Source organism: Panthera uncia, chromosome F2 (assembly GCF_023721935.1).
Source record: "Panthera uncia isolate 11264 chromosome F2, Puncia_PCG_1.0, whole genome shotgun sequence".
Taxonomy (NCBI): domain Eukaryota; kingdom Metazoa; phylum Chordata; class Mammalia; order Carnivora; family Felidae; genus Panthera; species Panthera uncia.
In genome coordinates, this window is record NC_064812.1 from 38,779,672 (window position 1) to 38,797,646 (window position 17,975).

The window sequence follows — 17,975 nt, forward strand, 5'->3', positions numbered from 1 at the left end:
TCAAAAATAAATAAAACAGTTAAAAATTTTTAAATAAGTAAATAAAAAAATAAATGGCAATGATTATTAATATTATTATCTCCTTTTTAAAGCTCTCTAGAAGCTCCTAGGGAGACCAAGGTATTCTCTGACCAGAGTTCCCTCAGTCCCTGGTGACTCTCCAAGGCTTCTGAGGTGCACATTTTGGATAGCCAACATCCCACTTCTCTGTGATGAGAGCATCTTTCTACCAGCCTGGAACCCTCAGGCCTGGCACGTGAAGGGTAGGGTAAGAGCTTGGGCCAGAGAAACTGCAAACTGAATCTCCAATCCTGCTATCTGAAGTTGCTTATCCTTTCTAAGCCTCAGTTTCCACTTCTGTAAAATGAGAATAATAATAGCATCTGCCTCATAAGCTTGTTATAAGTATTAAATGAAGAACATATGGAAAGTACCTAGCCCAGGACAAGCGGATTTGCTAAGTATCATATAGGTGGCAGGTGGGGACATTGAGACTCAAGTCTGCTCTTCCCCTAACCTACAAAGCTTCCTATAAATTCTGGGGTGAATGTCAACCTCAAAGTTGGTTTACTCAGCATGGCTGGACTGTGGAGGTGGCCACCAGAAAATGGTTTACTTTAAAAGAGGAATTTATAACCCCTGGCGTGCAGAGGAGTGAAATGAGCAAGAGCTTCGAAAGGAGAACCCACTACCTGCTGGCTATATGTTCTCGGGGAATTCACATAAGCAGTTACTAAGGTGTGAAGGGGGGAGGGATGGTATTGTGTTGCCTCCCCCAGATTTTTGTGAGGATCAAATATAAAAACAGAAGAGTAAGTGCTTTATAAATATTAGTTATTGAAATCTTTACTGCACAGTTGATAAAGAGGCCTCAGGACCTCCTCAACCTGTCAAGACGGTTGACAGGTCTGCTCAGCAGAACCCTGCCACGTGGTGGGAGAGAAACTGGTCTCTTCCGGGGAGGCAGGGGGCCTGGGTTCTTGGGCCATGCCAACGAACGAATGGCATAATCCCAATATTTTCTTAAAAGCTTCCAGATTACAACAAAGTGCGGGGCGGAGGATCCAAACTGCCTTTTAATTTTGCTGCCTGACCATAAGGCACACAGAAAAGGTCCTTATTCACACAAGTCCACATCCTTAGCCTCATATCGCCTTTCCATTTCCTGATAAATCCAGAGCGCTTATAAAAGAACTCCATTGACATTTTCCAAGACAAATGAATAAACCCATCAATACTGTCACGGAACCAATTTCTTTTTTAATATTTCCAGGAAAAGGGGAACATAAATTCTGCAGAAGTCATTTAAAGTCATAAACCTTAAAATGTTTGCAGCGCGTTCTACTGGTTGAAGTTTTCCCGGGCAACCTGAGCCATGGCACCCCATTGACACGGCCCTTCTGCGTGCCAGGCCAAACGGCACTTTTGAAAACTCTCCAAGAGACATTGCAGAGAAAAAGGTTCTTTTTTCCTTCATGGCATTGATTTTTTTAAGTACATCTTTTGACTTGAGAGTCAAGAAACAATGGAGTCTCTGCTTTTTGAGGTTAGTTCTCAGCAGGGGATTCAAAAAAACAACAACACATCAAAAACACACCATCTTTCCTCCCTGAGGCTTCAGCGGGAGTAGTGGGGGTCCCAAGGCTGTGTAAGAGTCTGAGAAAAGAGTCCTCAGAGCCCCCCCGCTCTTGGGGAGCTGGAGATGAGTCTGGTCCTAAGCTCATTCTCCACACATACTCATACTTTGGAACACTAGTTATTTCCAAATAGGTTTTTCCTTTTGCTTTCCCATCAAAAAAGCATGACAGTTGGAGGGGACAGGGACAGATGGATAAGGGCAAGGTAACACCGGACACTGTTTACCAGGTCAGGAGGCACGTCTCCAGTTTCCAAGGACTACAGAGGAGGCTGGGTGGCCCCCTGAGCCCCTGCCCTCCTGGAGGAAGAAAGGACAAGCAGCCAGCTGCAGAAGCAGGAAACTGGGGAGAGGGCAAGCGGACCTGCTGCGGAAAGCTGAGGCAGGAGCCCTTGGGCTCAGGTAACTGAGCGCAGGCTGGCAAGGAAGGGAGAGAGAAGCCTTGTGGAGAGGAGGATCAGAAAGCAAGAGAGGGCAGAGGACCCCTGAAGCAGAAGGCAGCTCAAGGATGTGGACAGGTATCCCCCTTACAGAAGGAGGGGACCAAATCTCAGCCCTCCCCGTGCACTGGGCCTCTTCAAAGAGAAAATCTCCACCACTAGCACCACCATGGGGCAATAATGCTTGGTATTCGGCCCCAGCCAAGGAGACATTATGGAATTTTTTTGCCCTCCCGTCCCCATGTCTACTCCAACTCATGAATTCTAGCTTAAGGAACGCCAGGGCAGTCCAATGTGTTGGAGAAAAGCTTTGCCCATCTACTTGTACTCATTCTGCTGTCTGAGTTCAAACGTCCCTTCCCCAGAGGATTCTCCCTGGGCACCCTGGTCTAGGTTGGGTCCTGCCCTGAATTCTTCCTCTATGATATTGTTACAACTGCAGTTACTTACTTATCTGCATCACTACATCCTCACTATCTGTCTCCTTGGCCAGAGTGCAACCCCAGGAGAATGCCATGTCTATCCTGGCCTTTGCTGAACACCCCTTGCCAACACAGTACCTGGGACAAGGTAGCACAGAAACAACACGGGGAGATGAAAAAAGGAATCCTCATGATTCCCCCTGGAAGAGCCCCAGAGGAGCAGGACTTACTGCACAACTTGTTCTGGAACACCGAGGTCAGCGACTCCATCTGGCTGAAGTTGGCCACCAGAAAGACGTGGTCCTCATGGGGCTCGCTCCCGATGGCCTTCAGTGTGTTGAGGTCCACCTGGCCTACACCAATGGCAAAGATCAGGATGCCCGTGTCCCGTGCCTTTGCAGCCACCTCGGCCACGGAGTCCTGCGGCCTCCCGTCGGTCACGATCATTATAACCCGCAGCACATTCTCCCTCAGAGGCCGGGCCCCCTCTGCTTCTGAGAATGCGATATTCAGGGCATACTGGATGGCCAGCCCCGTCATGGTGCCCGTGGACAGGTGCCTCATCCTCTTGACTGCACGCTCCACTTCAGACTTCCTCTTGAAGGTCTTGAGGGAGAACTCGTTCTTGACGGTGCTGCCATACTGCAGCAAGCCCACTCGGGTGACGTCAGGGCCAATGTCCAAGAATTGCAAGATGTCCACGATGAACTCCTTGACTTTTGCATAGTCGTGGGTGTTGACGCTGCGGGAGCTGTCGATGATGAAGACCAGGTCTGCCCGCTTATTCTCACAGGAGCTCTCTGGGGAAAGAGGAGAGGTCAGATCCATTAGAAGAGTGCTAAGGCCCAGGGCAGCCTGGCTGTTGTTGGAAATCCTAGGGCTGGGGGTCACCTTCCAGACCTCCAATCTCCACGGGCTTTTCTTCCCCGCCCGGGGAAGCTGTAAGGGTAAAAAAATGTGCATGACTGTGTGATCGTGAGTATTGGCTACAAAGATACTATTTATTTTTGCAAGATAAACGGACACTTCAGTTTCTAGAAAGCCATCAATACAGTTTTTAGGTGGGCACGCACCTGAGCGGGGCCAAAATGATTTTATTATTTACTGCATGCCACATAAGCCTGGCTGGATACTGCAGGGAATATGCAATAAGCCTAGGATGGGACCACCGTCAAGGAGCTTACGCTCCACCTTGGGAACTTAACTAACGGAACAAATGAAAGAATAATTAGCACGGTGCCGACACTAGATGTTCAGAGAACGGGGATGTTAGTGGGCTGGGGTCAAGGAGACAGGACGTGAACTGGTCTCACACGGCGTTCGCATCCAGAGAAGGAACACATGGAGGCAGACACGTGAACAGAAGCCTACGATGGCACGAGGGTGGTGGAAATGGAGTGAGCGGTGAAGGGCTGCTAGGAGGTGCAGAGAGGAACGGAGTTGGAGGGTAACCCCGAGCCAGCTATGAAAGGCCTGGGAAATGTGCACCTGATGCCACCGGTGATGAGCACAGTATATTAGCATCACACCATGTAACTCTGCTCACCTGTAGGGAGGTTACATAATAACAAGCCAATGAGGGTGGCAGTGGTTTGCAAGGTGGTTGATGCCGACCATTGCCGCACTGGTTGAGAGGGGGCCTCCACCTCAACGAGGGGAGCAGGTGCTGAAGCTGGAGAAGGGACTGACCGAGAGACAAAGGACACAGTTAACGGGAAAAAGGCAAATGTTAAGTCTCTCCCTCACCCCCACCATACTTGTTCCAGAAACCCTCAAACAAGGAGGCTAGAAGAGGTTTGAGTCTGTGGGCGAAACTCATCACATCCTGGGAAGAGGCTGATAGGGGATGAGATGAGAGGCCTCCTCCCTCAGAGGGTGGAGGAATTTCTCCGATGTTCTGAGCTACCTTCTCCAGCCAAAGGGGGGGTGCCTCCTCCCCTTCCCAGACTCTGTAGCTAAATCCAGATTTGACAGGGATTAGAAAAGGGATCCCAAATGCTTGCCCTAAATCCCAATCACCACAGCTGCAAGAAAGACAGAGGAAGCCAAATATGAAACAGTGAACCCAGTCATCCAGATGAAAAGTGGGAAAGGCCCATGAGGTCATCCTGTCCAGGCCGGCTTGCCAGGCTGTGACTGGCCCCGAGCGCCTGCACACACACCTCGTCCACCGCGTGGCCTCACAAGTCTTCCGATCTGGGGGCGAGGAAGCACCCCCAAACCACAGCCTCCTGGCAGGAGACCAACCTTGTGCTGCACCCACACATAAAGCCGGGGCTGTGTGAATTCAAAATGTGTTTCTCAAACCAGAGGCCCCAGAAACTGCATTCAAGGACTCTGGGAGAAAGATCAATATAAAACCTGACGTTTGTGGGATGTTTTAAAATCTATTTTCCAGAGTGCATTCTTCTCTATGGTCTCATTTGATTTTCAGAACAAGCTCTTAAGGGGAAAGACTAGTGTCATATCCATTTGGATACACAAGAAAATGGAGGCACTGAAAGTTTGAAAATCCCTTTTAATACAGAAAAAAAAACCTATATGGAGACAATACCAACACCCACAGCATTAGGTGGTAGCTAGAACTCAAGGAACTGACGCTGGTGAAGAGTGTAGCCTTGGGTCCTGTGTGTGGGAACCCCCTTATCTGCCCACACCGCCCCGCATTTGTCTTCTGCAGGGCCCAGGCTGGGGAGAAGGCCGCTGTTCCTGCACACAGGCACCTGCCCTATGAGGCAAGGGGCTGAAATCTTGAACCCCAGGGGCTGTGTCCACCCCGAGAAGCAGCTAGAAGGGGTGCCTCTTGTAATTTTCACAAAGGTGCCGATGGTCTAGCATACAGCCCTGGGTCGGAGCCATGGACGACAGACCCGCAGGTCCCAGGACAGAAGACAAGGGCCAGGACCCAGGCTGGCCCCTCTCCAGGAGCCACCCGCACCCCACCCTTGATGTCTGAACTCACTGCAGGGAGAATGTGACCCAGTGACCTCCGCCTGCTGAGGAGAACTGCAACCAGGCTCAGACCCTGCCATGGAGGAAGATATTAAGGAAAGCCTTCTTGGGAGGGAGAGAGGAGACAGCAGACTGGCTTCCTGAGAACTCTTCCTCGGGAGATTTTTGGAAGCAGGAGGTCCTCTGGGGTTGGGATCTTTGCTGTGGGTCTTAGTCATGGTGTCAACATCCCATCAAGCATCACAGTCAATTTAAAGGGAAGCCTGGAAGTTCCATGGGGAATTATGTGCTAAACTGGATTAGCTCCCGTCAAAACAAATGTGTAGTTTCCACAATGCCTGGGCATTTACAAAAACACCACAAAGGTTCGAAATATTGTGGGAGGTGCCAAGGGAGCTGTGGCTATGAGCTGAAAGCCAGTCCTGGCAGCCCGAGTGACCGAGTGCTCCTCAGGAGAACTCCTCAGGTCCCTTAGGGGCTGAGGACCACAGTCTTTCAGCTTGTCCCTGAGAAGGCCAGTCCGGTGGTTCTCAAACTTGAGGTGCCTCCCAATCGCCTCAAGGATTGTTCAAAACTAAGATCGGTGGGCCACACCTCCAGAATTTCTGATTCTGTAGATCTACAGTGACACCTGAAAATCTGCATTTCTAGATAGTTCCCAGGCAAAATTGATGCTGCTGGCCCAGGGACCACACTTTGAGAACCCCTAGTTTAGGTACTAGAGGGATCTCTGGAGAAACGAAGTTCTGGCAAGTCTGGACCTCACCATCTCACTGTGAATTCCCCCAAGTGGGAGACAGTTGCATTCATCTGCCTAACCGTGCAGGTGGGAACCGAGTAAGTCTTTGGTCAACATTTGCAGAGTTAAATGGAATTCTGGGTGGTGGAGCAAGGCTTCAGGTGAAAGGGATTGAGCCACAGCAGTCAGTTCAAGGAGGTGGATGAAAACCACAAAGTCGGGAAGGTCTAGAGCAGGTGTAGATTCTGCTAATAGAGGCATAGATTCTGGACCCAAATCTTGCCATTTTGTGAGGAAGCATAGCCACTTTGGAACTTTGGTTCGTAGACTCATAGACCAATAAATTCTTAGAGCTGGAGGGATCGAAATAAAGTCCAAGTCACTCACTTTACAGAAGGGGAAACTGAGGCTTAGAAATGTGATTCCACCTCTGTGAGGCCTTATGGCTCGTTAGGGTCAGACCTGGAACTATACTAATGGCTCTTCCTCTACCTCATGGTGGACACCTTGGAAATTCTCAATACAGCTGGCATTACAATATGGGCTTTGTAGATGCTGGGGACATTCTGAAATATTTGCTGTGAAGAACCCCACAGCTTTTCCATGTGGGGACTGCTAAGAGGTGTTTCTAGACTCTCCTCTGTGTGTTCCCTTCACATACAGGTTCTGATAAATGGCATCCCTGTGTCCCTAGCCTGGGAGAAGAGCGTGCAATCTTCCTTCTGGCCCCTCATGACAGACTTTCAACAGCACTGGATGAGGGTCTTTGGGCACATCATAAAATGTCATCCCTTGAACCACAAAGTGACAGTCTGGACCTTGTCACCAGCACTTCAGTACAGTCAGCTTGTCTTCAAAGCCCCCAAAGTTGGGGAAACAAGTGCCTCTTACCCTTGAACCTGAGCCAGGACAATTTTAAGCAACATTTCTACCCCAGCGGGATTACAGTTGCAACCTTGGAAGGATTTCCTCTCCTCAGGGTTGCAGACCCCTGACTAATCAGCCTCCTTGCTCTGGCTAAATTCAATCACGGCCATGTAATTGTACAGTAAATATTTGGTGCCATCTGCCTGGGAAGATCAAAGCATGTTTGGGGAAGGAAAATATGTATCTATAATAAGGGTAAAATAATTTCATCCGGAGACTGAAAAGGAGCTCTGAAATGCTTAGTGATACAACAGACAGTCCTATGACCTGAGTGTAAGTCCAGCCTCTGCCACCTTCTGTCCATGTGGTCTCGTGCCTCTCCTTATCCTCTCTGACCCTCACTCTCTTCTTCTGTGAAATGGTGACAATAATACCTGCCAGGGATGTTGTGAAACTCAGAAGAATATAGTAACAATTTATAGCTACTGTTTATTGAGCACTTAATGAGTACTGGGCCTTGTTCTGAATACTTTCCAGTTGTTGGCTTCTTTGTTCTTCATGAACACCTTAGGGAGTAGGTACTGTTACTATCCCATTTTACAGGTGATGACAATGAGCCTAGAACGGCCAGATAACTAGCTCAGGGCCTCGTATTTAGGAAGGAGGGGAGCCAGGATCTGAACCCATTTTGTCTGCCTCTGTACCCCACGCTCTTAACCGCCAAGCAATACTCAGGAAGGGTTTTATTCTTTTAGACCTGTCACCCTCAGCATACTCAAGATACACCAGGACTGCACTGGCCCTTCCTTCCCTGGAATCACAGCCTGGAAGCTATGGCTCAAACTTGCCTGCCTCCTGCCAAGGGCTTCTCTCTGCTCCATGCCTATTTGTCTTTTTAAAAATTGAATAAAATGATAAAACAGATGCTTGCCTCCCTGAATAGCAGTAGCCCAGTAAATCCGGCTGCTGGTCATTTCCATTCTCATTCATCTGACAAGTGCTTGTTGAGAGATCAGTAGGAGCAAGGCCGGGGAAACTGCAGGATGGATGTGGGTGATGGAGGGCCGAGGGAAACTGCATCCCATAAGCGTTTGGTTTATGTGAATTGTGGTATATGGGCTGGTCAAAGAAAGACAGCTGGAGAGACAGACAGACCAAGAGAAAAGACTACCATGTGGGGTGCCTGGGTGTCTCAGTCAGTTGAGTGTCCGACTTTGGCTCAGGTCATGATCTCACGGTTAGTGAGTTCAAGCCTCGCATCGGGCTCCGCACTAACAAAGCGGAGCCTGCTTGGGATTCTCTCTCTCTCAAATATTAATTAAAAAAAAAAAAAAAAGACTACCATGTAACACAGCACCACAACCCTACCCAGTGTCATGCTCAATGAGTACATGTCCACAGATGCCTGAGACATGGCCCCTGAGGCCACCTTGTGTGGCTCTGTCACCTTGTGCCTCCTCCAGACTGTGACTAGTTCTTGGGACTTACAGGTGATTTCATGGATATTTCAGAGGCAGTTTAGACTATTTTTTATCCTATGCCCCCAAAGTGACTTAACCTGCAACTCCCCTGTACTTAGGGCACTTGATTGGGGCACGTGCTCCTTGGCTAGGGCTGCAAAGACCACGGTCAAGTCCCTCCGTCTCCACTTCCCTTATTAGTCAGTCGCCAGCTGCTGTATAACCCCTGCCAGACATCTGACAGTAAATGTTGATGAGCTACGGCCCTCTGTGAATCCATTATGCTCTACTCGCAACCTCCTAAAGAATCCCTGGGGAACATCCTGAAAACTTGATTATATTCTATTAGGGAAACACCCTGGGCTTCTTGATGGCATCTAAAAACATACTTTGGACTCATTAGCAAATCATTCCCCACTTGGTAAGATTTTCCAAACATTTTTCCAAATGCTGGGGCACTCACGGGTCTCTCAACACCACCACACATGATGCCGGGAGCAACTGCGAGTAAGCCAAACTACGGAGTCAGGACCAGAAGGGACTTCTGAGTGCTGGAATGATGAGTCAAAACTAACAAGATGAAATCTAATTGGCATAAATGGTAAGCCCTGCACATAGGGCTCAAAAACCCAAGGGTATAAACCATAGGGAAAGAACATCTGCCTGTCAGCCAGTCACGTGATAAAATCTCAAGCCAGGATGGCAAATCCCAAGCTTTGCACGCCATCCCCCCGGCTTCCCGACCTGGCACCTGTGAGACCCCTAATCAATCGCAGGCTCAGAATCAAAGCTCTGCCACAGCACAGCTCCCGGCTTGGCACCCTGAGTTCCCTCCACCTGGTGTCTGGAGGGGGCTTGAGGAATGAAACCGATTTGCCAACCAGACCCTTTGCAACTGGGCCCTTAGATCCCACCCAACCATAATGCCCCAACCTTCTTTTTTTTTTTTTTTTAATGTTTATTTATTTCTGAGAGAGAGAGGGAGACAGAATGCAAGTGGGGGAGGGGCAGAGAGACAGGAAGACACAGAATCCAAAGCAGGCTCCAGGCTCTGAGCTGTCAGCACAGAGCCCAACGCAGGGCTTGAACTCACGAACTGCAAGATCATGACCTGAGCTGAAGTCGGACGCCTAACCAACTGAGCCACCCAGGCGCCACCCCCCACTCCCCACCGCCCCAACCTTCTCATCAATGGCTTTCCTGGCCTGAGAGAATAGAGAGACTCTCCCACAAATGGAACTTACTCTTCTCTTTACAGCAGAACTTTCCTATAAACGAATATTTTGGTGAGTTTCATTGATCAGAATCACAATAGCTAAACCTGGCAGCTGTAAATTCTCAGGATACTCTTTCATCAAAGCAATTTCTTCCAAAGCCACCACCTAAGGGTCACTGACAGCATGATCAATCATGTTCATGGGAGAGGTGCCTGGATGGTTCAGTCGGTTGAGCGTCTGATTCTTGATTTCAATTCAGGTCATAATCTCACAGTCTGTGGGGTCAAGCCCCACATCAGGCTCCACACTGACAGCACGGAGCCTGCTTGGGATTCTTTCTCTCCTTCTCTCTCTCTCTGTCCCTCCCCTGCTCTCTCTCTCTCTCTCAAAATAAACAAATAAACTTTAAAAAATAATCATGTTCATGGGAGAACGAACTAATAAAGGCTTTGGCCCAGCCCTCCCTACCCTATACCTTATCCCCTGACAATATTAGTCTGTAGTTTCCTACATCCTCTCTAGGCTGCCTCCTCAGCTTAGGACTCAACCCTGGGGGCACCTATTTCTGAAAACCTTTCTTTGATGCCCCCACCCCACCAGCCTAAATTAGGCCTTCCTCTGAGTCCTCGGGTACCTCCCCCAATTACCTCTGCTTGGACGTGTTCCCCCCAGCATCTCACGCATGGAGCTACCCAGCCACATGCGGTATCTTCTACGAATCCCTGGTATCCACATAGTTCCAGGTATGATGCTCCATAATCTTTTTGATGTACATGTATGACTGGGAGGGGTGGAAGGACAGGGAAGAGAGAAGGTGCAGATACTCCTCTAGGAACTGGGAGCACTGGTCAGTGGAGATATAAGAAAGAACCCCCACAGCAGTAACCTCAATGTCTTGATGACATCAGAAACACCTGGGGTGTGGGGGCCTCTGGGTGACTCAGTCAGTTAAGCATCTGACTCCAGACTTCGGCTCAGGTCATGATCTCATGGTTCAGGGGTTCTAGCCCTGCTTCAGGCTCTGCATTGACAAGGTGGAGCCTACTTGCTATTCTCTCATTCTCTCTCTCTCTCTCTCTCTCTCTCTCTCTCTCTCTCTCTCTCCCCTCAAAATAAATAAATAAACTTAAAAAAGAATAAACACCTGGGGTGTGTATTTAAAATGCCGAGCTCCAGGCAGCACCCTAGACCTAGTCAGTGAATTCACCCTAGGCAGTGAATCTGACTCTCTGGGGCTAGTGCCCGGGAATCTGCACTTGTAACTCTTTCCGTTGATTCTTGAGACAAATCTGAGAGCTCTATCCCAAGGGGTATGTGAGCCAGAAAGATCATGTACCACTGAGCCAAGAGTCCAGAGGAGAGGACAGTATCAAAGGAGCCCTTTCCAAGACCGAGAGAGACCTTGTAAGTATGGCAACCATACATCCTGGATTTTCCCATGTTCTCTTCTGATGTTGGATCATGTACGTGTCAGCTATGTCCTGGCTTTCAACTAGATTCAGAAAATAAATAAGGCAGGCACCATTATTGCCCCCAGTGCTGACCCTTAGAGTCTGAATAACAAGTCCACTGGCATGGGGCAAAAGAGTGGTGGTGGGGTAAGGATTTCAAACCCACGCCAGTCTGGTGCTAGGACCTGCACTGTTAGCCCCTACTTCCCAGTACGTGATGTGATGTAAAGAGTCTCCTATGAGCAGGAAAATGTCCCAGAGAAGAGCCTTACCTAACTGCAACTCCTGGTTGCCAATTAACACATTTTTCCCTCGATGAAATCTGGGGAGGACTGGAAGCAGAGACTGGATGAGCCCCGGGAGTTAAAGCTCAACTCAAGACACACTCCCCCAGGGCACATGTCTTCTTCACTCTCTACCCTGGGCCAGTGCCTTGCGGTGGGGGGCACCACTGTGCCTTAGCCCCAGGGATTCACCTGCTGCACGCATCCACGTCCAAAAGTGCCTTGTGCCTCACCAGGCAGTGCCAACACTAAGCACCATTCGCGACAATGTGCCATGATGTCATCCCACAAATACCAGACTTAGTGGCCTGCAAACCCACAAAACAGCAGGACAGACCTCTGGAGTCACTACTGGGCTTTATTCATCTGTATTTCACCACCCCCTGGCTCAGGGCTGGTAGACAGAGGGGAGAGAACTGAAGGCACTATGGGCAAAATACAGTGCTGGAGTTGTTGGTGTTGACGGGTAGAAGATGCAGTCCCTGGCCTCCGGGGGCTTACAGTCCAGGGGTTCGGTGAGACAAGCATACAGAAGCCTGTGGAATGACGCAGGGTAAGGTGAATCATTATCTGGTAATCCTAATCATGGCATAGGCTCAGCCAGAACAGCCCGACCCTTGACCATAAAGAAGAGTCACTAGAGACTGTAATTCTGAACAAGGAGCCACAAACAGCAAAAATATAGAGCAAATACGTGCTCTACCTCTTGGCCAACTACTGAAGAGAAGAGTAACAAGTACATCCAGATGGAGTTGATTTCCACGGACTCCCCCCTTGGCTCCCATTCGTCCTGCTTTGAATGCCTGGTTGGGGAAGAAAGAAGATGGAAGAGGGCTGAGGGAAGGGATGTTGTGGCTGGCCAGGCCCCCAACCTGCCAGAGCCCCTCCAGTTTTTTTCTCTGCTCTGTGTGTTCTTCTTCTTCTTTTTTTTAATGTGTATTTATTTTTGAGAGAGAGAGAGAGCAGGGGAGGGGCAGAGAGAGAGGGAGACACAGAATCTGAAGCAGGCTCCAGGCTCTGAGCTGTTGGCACAGAGCCCAACGTGGGGCTCGAACCCACGAACCACGAGATCATGACCTGAGCCAAAGTCAGACGCTTAACCGACTGAGCCACCCAGGCGCCCCTTGTGTTCTTTATCACAGACCTGCTTGTTCCAATGAGCTGGGTAAAAAGTCGAGCCACCACATACCAAGTGCTTCTCTCAAGAACACAGGAGATACGGTCAGAACGTCAATTCTTATTCTATTAAGGTCTTTCCAACACCCACAAGCTGAACCAAAGGTCCCGGGCAGCAGCTGGAATTTCACTACGGCCACATTTGCTCCCTGTCTACCTTCCCCGGCTATTACCAGGGAGAACGTCTGCAGAGCAGACGGAGACAAGTGCACTGGGAGGGATGGGTGATGGGTGCTATCTGGCTGTGGAGACGCACACTGGGGAGCTTTTGTGCAAAATATACTCTCCAATGTCACAACGAGATTTTGCTGCTGTTGTTCTTTTTTAAAGAAGGTTCTGGTGAATGAACTTGCATCTTTGGGTAGCAGTGAGGGATTCTGGACCGACACCAGCTCAAATTTCAGTCGTCCCTGCTGATTGTCATAAATTCCTTTAGGAACACAGCTCTCTCAGGCCCTCAGGGAGTGTGTACCAACGAGCCAGCAAAATGGAAAAGAAAAAAAAAAAAGGAAAAGAAAGAAAGAAAAAACATGCCACATCACACCAGTCTTCTCTAGTAGCTGTTACATGAGCTGAAAGAAAAGACATCATATGAGGTTCAACAACTGTGGTTTCCAGAACCCTGGACAATTTTCTTTGCAAAGGAGCCAAAGAGAAAGCTGCCCCGGTTTAGCCCTGGAGAAAACAGTTTCCAATGAACTGAATGAATTTCCTTGCAAGGTAAAGCAGTTTGTTAAAGTTTCACTAAAAAAAAAAAAAAAAAAAAAAAAAAAAAAAATGCCCCTCACATCTTCTCTCAGAGTTTGTCTTACAAACAGGCTTTCTCCCAATCGATAAAGAAAAATATAAAGAAGTCCTAAAATAATCGATGGTTTTAAAACTCACCGAGGTGACCGAATAGGTGCAGAGTGAGTTTGGAATTCTCTATCAAAATCCCTCTCGTTGTCTTTCTTCCTTTCCCAAATTGAGAAATGACTCATATCTTAAAATCATAACCTACACACACACACATACACACCCTCAAAACCCGCCCGTCCCCCCACGAGATAGCACAGAAAGTACTGGGAAACAGTTAGGTGATTTCTTCTCTCTGCAAAGTGAGAAACAGCGTAGGCGGCTTTAAAAAAGCAGTGGGCATTTAACCCACAGGAGCGTTTTAACTTAATAAATTGAGCAATTGCCTCATCTGCTTTCTGGGAGTTTGGCAAATGGAACTCGGGAGCAGAGCAGAGAGGCCCGGGAATAGCCGTGCAGGGTTAGGCCGAACAGATAACAGCCAGGAGGAAGGGGATAGAGGCCCTGACTCTGACTCTGACTCTGACGGAGTCTTGCACCCCTTTCCCTGCAAGGGGAGGGCGCAGGCACACACAGAGGGAAGGGAGAGCGGTTTCCACAGCCCTTTGCCGGCAAAGGCAAAATGGGTCTTTGGAGACACTTCTCTCATCATTCTGGTTTGGCTGAGTTATGCAAACATTATAGAACCCCCCTCTTTGTGCTAGGCGTTGGGGATACAGTATGAGAACCAATCTCAGCCTGGGAGGAGCTGACAACCTTTTAAAGAAAGACAGATTCATAAGATTTATGAAAAACACAAGCAACTGGAGCCTGGAGGAGAGCACTGATCCCAAGATGGCGGAAAGGGAGATGCTGGAGAAGCTGATGGGTACTACATTATTTTGTAATATTATTCTATTAGTAGAGGACGAGCAGGTGTTGGTCAGGCAGAGTCGGGGTGGGCACTTTAGGCAAAGGGTCAGTGTGAGCAAAGGCCTGGAGGTCGGAACAGGGTAGGGGGCTCACGTGCATGGGTAACCACAGGGGGTGTGGTATGGCTGGGTCTTGAAGGGCACCATGGGGGATGACAGGGCCAGGTAGGGAGGGCTGCGTGCACCTCCTATTAAGAAGTTTGGACTTTACGGGGTGCCTGGCTGGCTCAGTCAGCACAGCATATGACTCTTGATCTCAGGGTCATGAGTTTAAGTCCCACATCGGGCATCGAGTTGCTTAAAAAAAAAGAAGAAGAAGTTTGGACTTCGCTAAAGAGCCAATGGGGAACCACTGTGTGCCATCCTCCTTTAGGGGACATTCTAGGGGCTCCTGACTCAGCCCAGACATCACTCTTCTCCATCCCTGGCCCAACCCAGAACGAGTCTCTCCAAGCCCACCCTCCCACCCCTTGCTTTCCCTTCAAGACCCCAGCCTGGTGTCAGATGTAAATTAATATCTTCTATGTATAAACTAATGGAGAAGGCACCAGAGAGAATTTTAAGACAGTTCTCTCATCTTTAGGAGTTGAGTTTCTGCCCCGTTGGTATCTAACCCTGGAGCGAGTCTGCCTGAAGGACTTTCAGGGGTGGAGCAGACAGCTTAGGTCGGCAACGGGACCCTCCCAACGCCTCTCTCTTCCGTGTCCCACTCCTGTACCTCTGTTGCTCGCCCCAGTTAGTTCAGATGTCACCTGAAATCACCACTGATGGAACGTCAGTTGGCACTCAGCACGAAGTGCTACCTCTTTCAGGAGTCTTCCAATAGTGCAGAAGCGAGAACAACAAGAACCATACTTCCCAGACCCCGGGGCAGCTAGGGCTCTGGGTAACAGGTACCACCAATTAGATATCCTCACAAAGGAGGAAGCAAGGTGGAGTCTGTTTCTGCTGGCAAGAAAGGTTGTAGAAAGACAGGCTTGGTGTTCTAGTATCTGCTCACCAGCTTCTTGGATGCAGTTATGGTGACAGGAGCATTCTGATCCCAGCAATGAATTCTTGTGTGACAGACCCAATTCCCACTTCTCCAGTCTTTCCAACAATTATGTAAGTACCTCATTCCCAGTATGAAATCCCTTTATTTTTTTTAAGTTTATTTATTTATTTTGAGAGAGACAGAGACAGCGTGAGTAGGGGAGGGGCAGACACACACACACACACACACACAGAGAGAGAGAGAGAGAGAGAGAGAGAGAGAGAGAGAGAATCCCAAGCAGGCTTCGCACCATCAGCGCACAGCCCGATGTGGGGCTTGAACTCATGAAACCGTGACATCATGACCTGAGGCAAAACCTAGAGTCGGATGCTTAACCGACTGAGCCACCCAGGCGCCCCTGAAATCCCTTTCTGCTTACAATACCTAGAGAGCTTTGTTTCTCGCATTGGCCCTGGTGGTCCCCTCAACTCCTCAACGTATCTGCATTTTGCCACCACGCTCATCCGCAGTGGGTTCCTACTGAGAGCTCCAAACACACTGAAACAAACAAACAAAAATACTGCTGGGCATGTTCAGTCCTCTTCACAAAGCTCACCTGAAGGCCTAGTGCCTCCAAGCTTGGTGAAAGTGGGGCCAACTCTCCTCCCCTCCCTGAAACCTCTGCACGCCTCCCCCACCCTTCTCTCCACAGTGACTTCCCCAGGCACTTAGGTCGTTCTCATTCTCCAACTCATTTGGAAACTGTCCTCTCTCCACTTTGATACGATGCTTCATTTCCTCCATCCTTACTCATCTTGGCGTAGGTCTCCACTCCCTAAAATATACCGAGACCGTGGGTTACACAAAAGGACAACTACTGAGCCTGCTATTTGCTTCCTCGTCACTCATAACGCTTGGGTGAGTGCTCGGCTCCAGCTGCTGTACTTGACTCCATTAAGCTTAACGCCCTATGTTGGGGTTGCCATGGAAGCCAGAAATAACATTTCAAGCATCCCTCACAGCCTTGGTGACTTTGGTTTCTAGGCTGTTCTACAAATAGTCTTTCTTGCAGCTGATCATTAAAATGAGGATCAGCTAATAAGACAGCATGTTTAATGAACTAACGTGGTATTTGTTACCGACCTGATAATCACAAAGTACTTAGGATGTGCAAACTTTAAAACCGAAAGGGACCTTCAAGACAGGATTCACTGTCCCTACTTTACAAGCAGCGAATGTAGATCATGCGGTGTAATGGTAGGGCAGCCTCCTGACTCTCAGGCCACCCATGTGCCCCACCTAACACACATTCCCCATCCTGGGCAAGTTACTCTAACTTCAGTCTCCTCTTCTATAAGATGGGGACAATGACTTTACCTACCTCATAGGGTTGTCATGAGGATTAAGTAAGTGAATGTGTGTAAAACATGTAGAATGGTGCCTGGCACAAAGTGAGAGTCAAAAAAATCACTTACTGTGGTTATTACGATTATTATTATCCCCACCTGGTATTATATTGAAGGCTATAGGGAGGCAACATGGCATAGCACAAAAAACAGCAGACTGGGAGTCCAGTGGTCCATGTTCTGATCCCTACTCTGCCACATTAGCTACATAACCTCCTTCTTTTGGGGAGGGGGGTGGGGCATGTCACTTTGATCGCTAGGGTTGGACTAAATGATGTCTCAGTTCCTTTCCAGTTCTAGTACACCACAGTGTGAAAGAAATTAAGTTAGGTAGGGCTGTTCCTTGACCTTTATAAATGGTTATATCCGTATCTACAATGATAGCTAATGTTTACTGAGCAATGGTTATATATCAACACAATGCTAAATGGTGTACATGTATTAACTCCTCACTTTTTGCAACAACCTGTTGTCCGCATTTAACAGGTGGGAAACTGAGACACAGAGAGTTTAGAGTAAGGTCACACTGGTAGTAAGTGGTCGATCCAGGATTCAAATCCGGGAAACTGAGTCTACAACTCATACTCTTCAGGATTAACCTACAAGAAACGACAAACTTCCACACACAGCTAGACAAGGGTGCGATCTGCATGACTTTACATTACATGAATGTTCCCTAGTTGTAACTGTAGGGCTGTATCCATAAATTCCCAGCAACTGGCACTGTTCAAGAAGGTTTTGGGAAACTTGCCACAAAATAAAATAATTCTTCATTCTTCATTACACTCCAGAGATGATCACCTCCACCAACATCCCTCACCTGGATGATGGCATTAACTTCCCAACTGGCATTTCCCTTTGCCCCTCTACAGACTGTTCTCAATCCAGCAGCCAGAGTGATCCTTTAAACACAAGGGAAATCACCTCACTCCTTTGTTTAAAACCCTTCTACGGTTCCCATCTTTTTGAGAGAAAAGCCAAAGTCTAACTATGGCTCCCAAAGGCCCACATGTTACTTCTCTAAGCCACACTACACTGGCATTGCTATTCTAAACACTTCAGGCATGCTTTTACCTGCTGTTCCCTCAGTCTGAACATTCTGGATTCAGTGACTTGCCACCCCCCCACCACCTTTGGGGGCGTGTAGAAAGCACCCCCTCTCAGTGAAGCCTTCCCTTTCATGATCTAAAATTCCCCACCCCCATCCCAGCCAGCACTCCTAACCCTCTTTCTGGCTTTATTTTCC

The 17,975-nt window shown here is 48.6% G+C and overlaps 1 protein-coding gene and 1 non-coding gene across 3 annotated transcripts in view; both read right to left on the minus strand.

Annotated features, from left to right (window-relative positions):
* The window catches only part of MATN2 (matrilin 2), a 134,272-nt gene that overhangs the window by 83,766 nt on the left and 32,531 nt on the right, over positions 1 to 17,975 (minus strand). For both annotated transcript variants that reach the window (XM_049633050.1, XM_049633049.1), the window contains exon 3: positions 2,729 to 3,298. In XM_049633050.1, the coding sequence (XP_049489007.1) occupies positions 2,729 to 3,298 (570 nt within the window). The remainder of the gene's footprint in view (positions 1 to 2,728; positions 3,299 to 17,975) is intronic.
* TRNAQ-UUG (transfer RNA glutamine (anticodon UUG)) lies at positions 12,503 to 12,587 on the minus strand. The gene has a single exon. It is a non-coding gene; the product is annotated as a tRNA-Gln (tRNA).